At 56.0% G+C, this 12,493-nt stretch overlaps 1 protein-coding gene across 3 annotated transcripts in view; it reads right to left on the reverse strand.

Moving 5' to 3' along the window:
* Positions 1-12,493, reverse strand: part of COL27A1 (collagen type XXVII alpha 1 chain) — a 143,902-nt gene that overhangs the window by 18,301 nt on the left and 113,108 nt on the right. For 2 of the 3 annotated variants that reach the window (XM_060154530.1, XM_060154529.1), the window contains 12 exons: positions 11,974-12,027; positions 11,755-11,862; positions 10,257-10,310; positions 9,233-9,286; positions 5,517-5,573; positions 5,274-5,327; positions 4,656-4,709; positions 4,320-4,373; positions 3,457-3,510; positions 3,267-3,374; positions 2,398-2,505; positions 1,461-1,568 (listed from right to left, as the gene is read on the reverse strand). In XM_060154530.1, the coding sequence (XP_060010513.1) occupies positions 1,461-1,568; positions 2,398-2,505; positions 3,267-3,374; positions 3,457-3,510; positions 4,320-4,373; positions 4,656-4,709; positions 5,274-5,327; positions 5,517-5,573; positions 9,233-9,286; positions 10,257-10,310; positions 11,755-11,862; positions 11,974-12,027 (867 nt within the window). Of the gene's footprint in view, positions 1-1,460; positions 1,569-2,397; positions 2,506-3,266; positions 3,375-3,456; positions 3,511-4,319; positions 4,444-4,655; positions 4,710-5,273; positions 5,328-5,516; positions 5,574-9,232; positions 9,287-10,256; positions 10,311-11,754; positions 11,863-11,973; positions 12,028-12,493 lie in introns of all 3 variants that reach the window. The other variant, XR_009541517.1, reaches the window with a different exon arrangement.

Raw genomic sequence — 12,493 nt, forward strand, 5'->3', positions numbered from 1 at the left:
TCTTCCTCAATTTATCTCAACAATGCTTTATAGTTTTTCAGTGTACATGTCTTACACACCTATTGTCATGTGTATCTCTAAGGATTTCATATTTTTATGCTATTGTAAATAGTATTGCTCTTTAGATTTCCAATTCTGATTGCTTCTTGCTAGCACATACGAGTCATTTGAGTATATTGAGATGGTGCCCTGCTATCTTGCTAAAACTCCCTTATTCTAGTAGCTTTATTGTAGATTCTATTGGGTTTTCTACGTAGACAACCATTTTGTCTACAGATGAAAAGTTTCATGTCTTTCTTTTTGATATGAATGTCTTTTATTTATTTTTCTTGCCTTACTGCATTGGCTAGAACTGCCAATACAATGTTGAATAGAAGTAGTGAGAACAGATATCTTTGACTTGTTTCTGCTTTTTGGGAGAAAGAATTCAGTCATTCACTATTTTTTTTTTCGATTGGGTCGGGTCTTAGTTGTGGCCGGCAGGCTCCTTAGTTGCAGCTTGCCGGCTCCTTAGTTGAGGCACGCTGGCTCCTTAGTTGTAGCATGTGAACTCTTAGCTGCGGCATGCATGTGGGATCTAGTTCCCTGACCAGGGATCAAACCCGGGCCCCCTGCGTTGGGAGTGTGGAGTCTTATCCACTACACCACCAGGGAAGTCCCAGTCATTCACTATTATGTATGATGTTAAATATAGATTTTTCATGGATGCCCTTTATCAAGTTGAGAGAGTTCCTTGGTCTACCAAGTTGAGAAATTTTATCAGAAATGGAGTTGGATTTTATCAATCACTTTTCTTGCACCTACTGAGATGATTAACTGGGTTTTCTTTTTTCACTTGCTAATATGCTGAATTACATTGATATACTTTCAAATGTTATACCATCCTTGCATTCCTGGGATAAACCTCACTTGATCTTGATGTACAATCCTTTTAATGTATTCTCAGATTCATTTTTCTAAAATTATATTGACAATTTTTGTATCTATAGTTATGAGGTATATTGGTCTGTAGTTTTCTTTTCTTGTAATGTCCTCATCTGGCATTGACATCAAGGTAATGCTAACCTCATAGAATGTGTTGGGAAATACTCCTCCTCTTCAATTTTCTGGAAGAGTTTATGCAGAATTAGTATTTTTTTCTTCCATAAACAATGACTAGGATTTACCAGTGAAGTCATCTGAGCCTTTGTGGGAAGTTTTTAAACTATAGATGCAATTTCTCTAAAAGATACAAGGCTGTTGAAGGCTATTTAGAGTTCCGGTTGGAATCACCTCTCCTCATTCTGAAGGGACCGCTCATATCTCATTTCTCAGCTTTTTTCCACCTCCAAGCCCGCACGCAGGGGAGGCAGAATGGTATCTGTGCCCACAGAGGGTATTGGTCTGCCCTCGTCACAGAGCAGGAAGGTGGCTTCTGGGTCTGTGTGTGTGAACACGTGTGTTCCCTGGGGCTCACTCACCGGCTGGCCTTTGGATCCAGGCTCCCCCTGGTTCCCAGGAAGCCCCGTTCCGCCTTCCGTCCCTCGTTTGCCAGGGGGACCCAGCTGCCCGGGTAACCCACTTTCACCCTTAAAGAAATACACCAAGATGACCAATCAAAGGGAGAAAATGGCTCGAGGAGAGGGGAGGCGCTGAACAACCATTCCACAGGGTCAGTTAACATCTCCGGGTGCTGGGACAACAGGCATAGGCCTGGGGGGTGGCGGAGGGGTGCTCAAAACTTCATCCTCCTTAAGGGGAAAGTCTCTTTTCTTACTCTGGCATTCAAGGGCCACTTTCCGTCCACTCTCCCACACGCCTCTCCTCTTCATTGTTTCTTCCCAACAGACCATGCAGTCCCCACCTCCACACTTCCATTCATGCTGGCCCTCCTTGCTCATTTAAATCCTCCACGGGCCAAGGCCATCTCTCCCTCTGCCAGCTGTCTTTATGGAGGGTTCCAACCTCTCTCCAACTAAACCTCAAGCTCAGAGAGGGCGAGAGCCCCGTTTGATTCATTCGTTTCAATCTTTCCTTCAGTGTCTAGCCCTGGGCTCAGACTGACTCCTGGCTGCCTCCGCCACCACTCAAGGAAACTTTCTAAAAAGATGCCTTGGAGGGTCTCAGAGCCAGCAACATGCACTGTTCCACAAAGGCCCACAAGAGGGCGCCCATGGACAACTCAACAAATAGTTGACAGTGTCAAGGGCCTGGTAGGGGGCAGTATTACAGCTCCCTGGATAAACTATCCTTTAAGTCAAGTTTAAGCTTGGGGAGGGACCCCTGAGAAAGAGGACTCCATTTTCACACAGGCCCTGGGACATGGGCGCTCACATCAGCACTGCAGTCGGTGTCATTATAGTTAGTACCAGGGCAGAAAGGGTGGAGGGCGGGTAAGGGGATTAACAAGTGTCTGACCTTGAATCCTGGGGGCCCCTGTGCTCCAGGCAAGCCAGCCACACCTGGATTTCCTCTCTTCCCAGCAGGGCCCATGGGGCCAGGGTCCCCATCGTCTCCCTGCTCCCCCTGTGAAGAAAGAGGGCAGAGGAGGATTTTTCAAGTTTCAGGAAATAGGCAGCCAAGGAGGCAGGATGACTCAAAACCTGGGTGAAGGGCTTCCCTGGTGGCACAGTGGTTAAGAATCTGCCTGCCAGTGCAGGGGACATGGGTTCGAGCCCTGGTCCGGGAAGATCCCACATGCCGCGGAGCAACTAAGCCCATGTGCCACAACTACTGAGCCCGTGCGCCTAGAGCCCGTGCTCCACAACAAGAGAAGCCATCGCAACGAGAAGCCCGCACACTGCAACCAAGAGTAGACCCCGCTCTCCGCAACTAGAGAAAGCCCGCGTGCAACAACGAAGACCCAACGTAGCCAAAGCAAAAACAAAGCAAAATGAAACAAAACAAAAACCTGGGTGAACCCTGGGTGAAGCTGGAGGTTAAACTGAGGGATGGAGGTCATACTGCCTGTGTGTGAGGATGGCTGGACCAGCGGGACAAATGGGTGGGGAAGGGAAGGGTCTTAGAAACCGGAAGCTCTATTTGCTGGACAGGGCATGACCCTCTGGGTACTGGCATGGAGGAGAGACAGTGAGATGGGCCATAGGCCCTGGTCCCAGGTCCCAAGGGATGAGGCCATTGCCCATGCAGGAGGCTTCTGGATATGCTGGTTCTGCCCATTCAAGTTTCCAAACGCGCTCCTCCCGGCCCATGGCCTATGGCACCCCACCACGCACACACCTCATCTCAAATGGAGACACTGTCTCTTAACCCCAAGTCCTGCTCACCTGCTGTCCTGCTTGACCGTCCCGGCCTGGAAGCCCATCTGGTCCAGCGACACCCTCGGGGCCCTGTCTCCCCACCACGCCCCGAGGCCCCGGCAGCCCCTGCAGGCCCTGGCGGTAAATAAGAAGCTGGTGAGGGTTTCTGGGGAGGGCAGGGAGGTGGGTGGGAGAGGAGAAGCTGAGAGTCACTCACCTGGATCCCCCTCCGTCCTGGTCCCCCAGCCTTGCCTTGCTTTCCCTTTGGTCCCTGAAAAATCAAGGGGCACATGATGAGGGCTTCCTGGAGGAGGTGCAGAACACTAGGCGCTCTGGAAGGGGGCCCTTCTGTGGCCGGGCCCTGCCCCTCCACTTCTTGGGCCTTGGCATCTGAATCTGCAAATGGGCCCAAGCAGCCTGACTCAGAAGCCCAAGGTCGAGGCCGTCACTAACCCTGGGTCCTGGGCCCTCACTGGCAACCCTGCTGCAGAGGCTCCGGACCCTGGCAACTTCCTGGTGGGAGCGAAGCCCATGGCTGGCTGGTCTATTTAATCCCCATGGGTTTGGCTCTCCTTGAGGGGTGGGGGGTGGCTCTGCGGGTGGAGGGGTGCACCCCTGGGGGGAAGTTGAGGGCATTAAGGCAGCCTTGGCCCAGCCTCAGTGGAGGCAGATGCAGGAGCCCTGGGTGCAAGGCATGAAACTCCTCTCCACCGCCTCTGAACTCTTCCACGGGCATCACCAGCCCCGTGTCTTCCTCCACACCCCCTCGCTTCACTTCTCCCAGTTTTCTCTTTCCACAGTGTGGCATGGTGGAAAGAGAGGCCAGCGTTGGATCTTGACAGCCCTGGGTTCAAATACTGCTGGCTGACCTGACAGGTGGTCTCCCTCCGGGAGGCTCTATAAATGGAGCTGGTCATCCCCCCTCCCTCAGGCTGTTTGAAGGGATCTTGGCCAGGCCACACCCTGCAGGGCCCCTCCCTGTGGTTCCCTCTCTTTCTGAGCACCCCCAGCCCTCCCTCCCGTGTGCTGTGTGCCTGGGCCAGTCTCTTTCCCTTCCCTGTGGACGGCAGGGCCTCTTACCTCGTCCCCTTTCGATCCTTTGGGGCCCGGCCGTCCCCGGGGTCCCGGATGCCCCTGCAAACCAAGGTGAGATGACGCAAGGCAGCCCCAGGATTCTCTCCTGGGGAGGGTGGCCAGTCTCCGCCTGGAGGGGGGAGGTGTGGGGAGGGGTTTGGGGGTGCAGGCTCTGGGGGTGCCCCCGGGGTCAGGGCAGGAGAAACCAGAATGGGCTGCCCCAGGCGCTCCTGCAGGGAGGGTCCCTTTAAGCTTTAAAAGGCCCAGTTCTTTAATTACCCCACTGCTCCTCTACCGCCCCCCTCAGGGCAGGAGGGGGATGGGACAGCAAGCACCACTCACGGGTTGGCCCTGCTGGCCTGGATTTCCACGGAGGCCTTGTACACCCTCCTGTCCCTGGAAGTCAAGGAGAGACAGATGAGGGGGCTCATTCTGGGGGGGGGAGGAGGACCCCAGAAAGCCCTTGTTCTTCCTAGCCATGTGTCATTGTCCCCCTGAGTCTCAGCACCCTCATCTGCAAAATGGGTGAAATAATGACCCTGCCAGGGAGGATGAGGGTGGGGCGGTGAAGAGCCGAGGGGGCTGGCAGGTGGGCGGAGCTTGCGAGGGGGGTTCTGGTGCTCATTCAGTGGCTTGTTCACACTGCTTCTGTTGGGAGAGCTGTTCTCGGCCACAGATGGGGACACTGAGGTTCTTGGAGGGGAGAGGTCTCCCTCCCCCGCCCATCCTCTCCCTCCCTCAGGAAAGATCTCGGACCCTTCCCCTCTCAGCATGAACTACGCCCTGAGCCCTTGCGGGGAGGGGGAGGGTTGTGCTTAAAGCCTGGGCACTAATGGTGGAAGGACAGGCCTGTTTCCTGGCAAAGGCTGTTCTAATTCTAGGTTGCAGGAAACAGAGGCCAAGGAATGCCCTCTTATAACACTCCCGATGCTGCCAGCAGGTAGGAGCTCCGACACTTACCGGGTATCCAGAGTCCCCTGGCTCCCCGAGGTCTCCTCGATCACCCACAGGGCCCTAAACGACAAGGACAACAATGAAAAATGGGCCACTGGGTGCAGGGGATGCCACACCTGGGCCTCCTAGGCCACAACCTCGTGGAGCTCGCAGCAGCCTCACCCCTGCTCAGTTTCCCCGCCCCCTCCCAGGTCGGGGCTCCACCCTGGCATTGGTCCACGGGATGGACAGTGGGGATGGGGGTCTTACCCGATCTCCAGGTGGCCCGGGGTGCCCCTCGGCCGTGCCATCCTCACCCTGCTCCCCCTGTGGACACAAAACTAGCTTTAGGACAAACCTCCTGCTCCTGGTGAATTCTGGGAATTCCAGACACTCTGCACTGAGGCCAAAAGGGCCTTCATCAGAGACGACGTCCAGCCGACTTAGGGTTACAGACAGAAAGACTGAGGCCAGAGAGGGAAGGGGAAGATGTGGGGTCAAAGGCAGACCTGGGCATGGAACCAGGAATGCAGAACACAGAACAGGGCTCTTTACCCTCCCCGCTGCTGGACACCGCCAGGCCGATGCCCTGAGGCTGTCAGACGGGGTAGCTAAGCAGAGACCTTGGTCACACCCAGCTTTGCAGGGGACCAGCTGCCTAGACCTTCAACAGGTCCGTTCCCATCTCAGAACTTTCTCAGCTGCGGAATCAGAGTGAGGAGGAGCGAAGGGGACAATGGCAATACCCATGCGGAGTGGAGGGGAATTCCATGAAATGACGCAGAAGTCCCTGCATGGTCCTCAGCAGTGACAATAATTCCAACAGCTGGCAGGCATGGGCACTGCCACGGCCGCACACAGGCACTCACTGAATCCTCCCAACAACGCTACAAAGTAAGTGATATTGTTCTCCCCATTTTACAGATGAGGACACTGAGGCACAAAGAGATGGTGTGAGCTGCTCAGTCATGGTGTGAACTGCTCAGCCCAATGACACAGTTCCCTTTCTCTGACCCTTGCCGAGAACCAGCTTCAGGACAAACGTCCAACCCTTGATGGGAGCCCCAGCTTCAGGACAGACGTCCAACCCTTGATGGGAGAACCAGCTTCAGGACAAACGTCCAACCCTTGATGGGAGCCCCAGAGAAGGCCCTGGGCTGCCCCAGACGGCACTCAGCAGTCGGCTAACTTGCAGGTCTTGTTCATATGACAGTTTCCTATCTGCAAAATGGGATTGTCATGCCTCGCAGCACTGCTCCGAGGACCCAGTGAGCAAAGGCGTGCTGCTGCACACAGAGTAGGGGCTCAGTAGAAATTGCTGTTGTTGATAATAATAACAGCAGGGAGGCTGTGTGGCACGGAGGTGGTCAGGAAGACCGCCGGAGGAGCAGAGTTTAGAGCCGAGGTCCTTGGGCCGCGGCAGGCCACGCCGGGCCCTGGGCTACCCACAGGACAGGTGGCTGGACACCATGTGTCAGCTACAAGGAAGGTGTAAGCAGGACAGCAAGTGGCAGAACCTCAGGGCCCAGAACGTTCCAGCCCCAGACAATTAGTGTCACCTCCCATGGGGGTGCATTCTGGGCAGGGGGCTCAAGCCAGGGCACCTCCGAGCCCCCTCGCTGTTGGCAGGGATTGAAGGGGAGGCCTGAGAGGCAGGGGAGAGGAGAGCCATCCCTGGGACTGGAGCCTGTCCCAGGCCCGAATCAGTCCGGAGGGCTGGTGGCTGTACGCCTTGGCCCAGGGCCTCTGTGGCTCTTGTGGGCAGAGATCGAAGGCATGAGGGACTTGGCCCGAGGCCTAGAACCAGTCGTACCTGGGAAGGGGGGAGTGGGTGGCCCAAGGAGTGGGGATTCCCTTTCCTCCCTGACCACTCTCTATGGCTCTTTGTCCCGGGGCTCCATCCCATGGTGGAGGGAGATAGCTGGGCTGGGGGGTGTCGGGGAAGGGGGCAGTGTTTACCTAGTGTGTTCTATGTGCCAGGTACTTCATGAAGTATGTTTCATACATGGTTTCATGAACTCCATATAGCACCTCTATGCTGCTGTGACCACTGGTCCCATTTTACAGATGGAGAAAATGAGGCCCAGGGAAGGAAGGGTCTTAACCAAGGCCACACAAGACTCAAGGGGATGTCTAGGCCAAAAGCCAGCTCTGCAGATCTCCCCCCTCCCCCACATTGTGGCTGAAGTTTGGGGATGCATTTTTTAGCACCTGAAAGCTGGCGGGGTCCCCCCATTCCCCATCTTTCTCCTTGTTCTCAGAGTCTTATCCCATTTCCCCAGTCCCTCTGGCCGCCACCTTTGGAGACAGACACATGCCCCACAGGGAAATTCCAAGTTGAACAATATATTGGCTCATCTAAGTGTCTGTTTCTGGCTGGAAAAGCAAGGCCTGGCATCAGACAGAGTCTGGATCTGGTCCTGCCACACCTCCCACTGATCCTGAGCTAGTCCTGAAGCGTCGTGGAGACTCAGTTTCCCCACCTGTCAAGTGGGACCCTTACACTTCTGTGCCAGGGTCATGGTAATGATTATGGAGAAATCCTGGCTGGAGAGCTTTGCTTCGGGGGTCTCCCCCAGGAACCTGCTCTCTCCCCACCCCCCACACCTGCCGCCAAGCTCCATCCAGCTGTGGTTATTCAGTCCTGTGAGTATTTTTACTTTTGAGCTCTTTAGGGCATCATTCCATGGCCCCTAGCTCAGGGCCGAGAACATACTAAATAAATCATAAATCCATAAATACCTGTTGGTTAGCAGATGAATGATGCTCTCACTCATAATAATACTTATGTCGGAAAGTGCATCTGGCTGAAATATATGTGATGTCCTCCTTAGCCTCGCGTTCCCGAGGTACCCATCCACTTAATAGATGAGGCAACCAAGGCTCGGGGAACGCTGGGGCCCTGCCCAAGGCCCAGGGTCAGGGCAGATCTGGGGTTAGTGTCCAGTTCTCAGCAGCCACAAGAACTGCTTCTGGGGATGCAGACGACCCAGGGTGCAGGCACCCTCTTGTTTCAGGCTCCCTGTTAATCCCTCCTACACCAGCCCCAGCAGACCATGAGGGCCAAGGAGGGACTCGGGGTTCTGAGAGACACTTTCTGCAGCTTCCTGTGGGATGTGTCAGAGCCTGTGGCCAACTCTGATTGCAGATCTGTTCTCCAAGCAGGAGGAAGGGGCCAGCTGGATGGCAAACCAGGCCAGGGTGATTCACCCAACAGCGAGATGTAGTTAGTGGGGAGCTGACTCAGCAAAAGAAAGGCGGGTTGGTGAGCAGGGGGGCGAAGAGACAGCAGTGGGGCGCCTGCTAGGAGCCCGTTCCAGCTGACCCATCAGGGGAAGGGGGAGGAAAGGAAGGAGGGGTTCAGAGCCACTAATGTAGGAATCAGAGACTTGGGTCCTGGGCCAGCTTGGTGCTGCCTTGCAATGTGACCCTCAAACTTCTGGGCCCCCGCATTCCCACCTGCATAGTGAGGCGGGCCACGGTGATCAGCAAGGTTCCTTCTACCAGTTCCTGTCCTCTACCGAACCTGGAGCCAAGGCATGGCACCTGGACACGTCTTCCCTCCGCCTGGGCGGTTCCTGGCCTCGAAATGCAGGTACTTCTCACTCTCCATCGTAAGCCCCCTCCTGGCTCTCACTGGGTGATCTCGTTCACAAGTGAGGCTTCAATGCCCACGTTCACACAGATGATGGCATGGCATTGTTACATGACTGACGTCCATCTCCCCTGGCTCAACCGGAAGCTCCAGGAAGGCAGGAACTGCGTCCATGTTTGTTCTGGTGCCAGGCACCCAATATACCTGTGCTGAATGTAGGTCTAATGGCTCCTGCCTGCTGGCCACAGCTGGGGTGACACTGGCCTCCTAGCTGGCCAAGGCGTGAGCAGGGATGAGCCTGCCGTGAAGCCACGCTAGCCCAGCCGCAGGGGCTTGCCCCTGCCAACCCCGGATATGAGGAAGCAGCTGCCGCCCAGGACCAGACACCCACCTTTTCGCCCTTTGGTCCAGGAGGTCCGAGGGGTCCCATGATGCCTTTGTGTCCCTGCAGGAAACAAGACGGCAGGAGGTGAGAGCATGGGGGAGGGAGGAGTCGGGAGGGAGAGGTGATGAAGGACAAGAACTCAAAGATGGAAACACCCTGGGCTGTGCGATCAGGTCCCGGCTCTGTCCCACCTCGCCGTGTGAATCTGAGCAGGCCGTGTGCCTCTCTGAGCCCTGGCCTCCCGGACATGCCATGTCGGTCCCAGACACACCGCTAAGGGGTGTCCGCTTGAGTGGCTGAAGGCTCTGCTGGGACCAGATCTCGGGAGAACCAGCTGTGTCTTCTGGGATGCGGCAGAGGCAGCGGGCAAAATGCTTGCCTCAGAGGCCTTCCCCAGGCCGGGGTGAGAACTGCACATGCAGACTTCTCCCTTGGGCTCCCAGCACACACTCTCCGGTCTCCCTCTCCTTTGCCCTCTGCTTCTCCTCCCCTCCCTGCAGTATCTCTTTCAGACACTGGATCTCACCTTCAAACTTAAGCTGTCAGGCCTTGCACACACATTCCTTAGCCTCCCCGAGCCTGTTTCCTTCTCTGAGCAAGCCCTGTGCCTCGCTGAGGCCTAGGCTCCCAGATGTGTAACATGGCTTTGGCTCAGCAGCCTCTAAGGGGGGCGTTGCCAACTTGGATGTGAAAATGGGCTAAGACCCACCCCTTCCACGGAGAGCAGCGGTGGAGCTCAGACACGAGGTGTGCACGGCACCCACCACGGGAAGCAAGGACTCGGCGAGGCCGGGGATTGGCGGGGAGGTCCTCCTCTGTCCACCCCACCCCTGCCTGGCCCACAGGTGGTTCTCGACCCCACCCCGGTCTGTGGGCCCAGGTGTTCCCTGGGGTGAAGGGGACCGTGAATCTGCCTGCAGTGGCCCGAGGGGAGCCCTCAGCTAGGAGGAGGTGGGCGCGGCAGCCGAGGTGGCCTGAGTCCAGGCCTGTAAGGCAGAGTTCCGGAGAGGGGGAGGTGACATTTCCTTACATCGTAACCAGCCAGTCCTGGTTCTCCTTGGGCCCCCATCCGTCCTGGAGCACCCTACGAGAGGAGAAGACCCACGTTGGTACAGAGCGCCGCTCTCACGGCAGGAACGCGGGCACTCTCTCCCGCAGGCTCCAGCCCAGTGCAACCCAGCAGCCTGGCACATCCACTCTGCCCAGAACCCAGGCCGGAGAGTCAGGTGGAGAGCAAGTGGCATCTGTCCCCTCCTCTCCGGAGCATTCCTCCTCCCGCCCAGCCCTTCCTTCTTCCAGCTCCAGTGGTTCATGAGAGCCAATTGCTAAATTTTCCCCAATTTTGTGAGCCAATTATTAAACAAAACCATGGTGAAAAATGAAATTACATGAACTTACAGATAAATCAATTAATTATATTAAAAACATAGACGACAAATGTTCAAAACTCATCCCTTCCTAGTTATTTTCCTACACTTTACTGTTATCTATGCTCATGAGGTTATTTCCGTTTGTTGAATCTGTGTGGCGGAAACACAGTCGTCCCTGGGTATCCAGAATCTGCAGGGGATCGGTTCCAGGCCCCTCTGCCGATGTGAACCTGCGGATTCGGGGGCCGACTATACCAGATCATGGAGCTCTCTTACCCACCCCCTCCCAAGTCTGCGTTCAATAACATCGCATTGGGGCTTCCCTGGTGGTGCAGTGGTTGGGAGTCCGCCTGCCGACGCAGGGGACACGGGTTTGTGCCCCGGTCTGGGAGGATCCCACATGCCGTGGAGCGGCTGGGCCCGTGAGCCATGGCCGCTGGGCCTGCGCGTTCGGAGCCTGTGCTCCGCAACGGGAGAGGCCACAGCAGTGAGAGGCCCGCGTACCGCAAAAAAACCCCCAAAAAACAAAAAACATCGCATTGGCAGCTTGACATCAGCCACCGTAGGAGCATTTACACCACGGAATCTACAAGTGCCACAGACCAGCACAGCTGTTAACTGGCATGCACTGGCAGCTCAGAGACACTGCATCACCCGTGGCTGCCCCCTCCCTTGCTTCCTGTTGGGGCCCTCCTCTCCCTGCAGCAGTAAAACCCCTCAGGGACCCTCCCTTCAGGGCAGGCCGGCAACGGGCCGGGCCCCCCTCAGAGTCACCCAGGGATCTGCAGCAGCTTCACTGTGACCCCCATGAACCTCTTTCCAGTGGGAAAACTCCTTGTTCAATAAAAATACTCCCAAGGGTCTGGTCCCCTCTCTACACCCCAATAGCAGGGCTTGATAATAGGGGGTTATAAAGGGCTTCAGAAGACCCACAGACCCCTTCAAATCGCCAGAAATACTGTGCTGTGTGTACTTTTCCAGGGAGAGGGGCTATAGCTTCTGTAGGTTCCCAGAGGGATCCGTGATTCCAAAGAAGTGGCTGGGACAGTGGACACAGGCGTTCGGCTGAGAGCTGAGGCGGGCGATGCTTTCCTCTCTGCCCTCGGCCCCCTCTGCTCCATGCCCGACCCCTACCCCATCCACCCAGAGAGTTCTCACCGTTGGTCCCAGGCTGCCCCGGGACCCTTTAGGGCCTGGGGTGCCAGGGGGTCCGGGGTCTCCAGGGACGCCCATCTCACCCAGCTGTCCTTGGTAGCCCTTGGCACCCTGCAGTAAAGGAGAGACAGGCTGTCAGCAGGCCCCAGCAGAGGGGAGGGAAGGGCGGGGGCTGCAGGGCAGGAACATGGCGGACCCAAGCAGGAGGCGGGGGAATCCTACCTTGGCTCCCATGCGGCCCTTCTCGCCTTGCTTCCCTGGTTTTCCTTCAGGACCCTGGAAGGAAAAGGAGGGAAAGAGAGAGAAAGACGAGAAATGAGAGAATACGGAGGCAGATCCAGTGTATCGGAGCGCTCGCTCTGGAAGCAGACCGCCTGGGTTCAGACTGATTCTGCACTCAATACCCGTGTGAACTTGAGCGTGACCACACCCCCTGTGGTCTATGTCTTTGCAAAGTGGGGGCAGTGGTTGTACTTGCCTCACAGAGCTGAGGATTCAACCTGGTGATACAGTATCATGCTTGCAAGGTGCCTGGTCCATAGTAAGTAAGTGCTCGATAAATCACTGTTGTCATGGTTACTGCTGGTGCCCAGGCTGTCCCAATGGGAGCAGCTCTCTGCACTGAGCCCTCTCCATGTGCCAGGCACTGTCCCACACTTCTAGCCACCCTGAGCCTCAGGCCCCATTCGGAGCCCCTCCTGTAGATGGTGACAGTCTAGGTTCCTAAAGGTGAATCGACTTG

The sequence above is a fragment of the Lagenorhynchus albirostris genome, chromosome 7, assembly GCF_949774975.1.
Source record: "Lagenorhynchus albirostris chromosome 7, mLagAlb1.1, whole genome shotgun sequence".
Lineage (NCBI taxonomy): Eukaryota > Metazoa > Chordata > Mammalia > Artiodactyla > Delphinidae > Lagenorhynchus > Lagenorhynchus albirostris.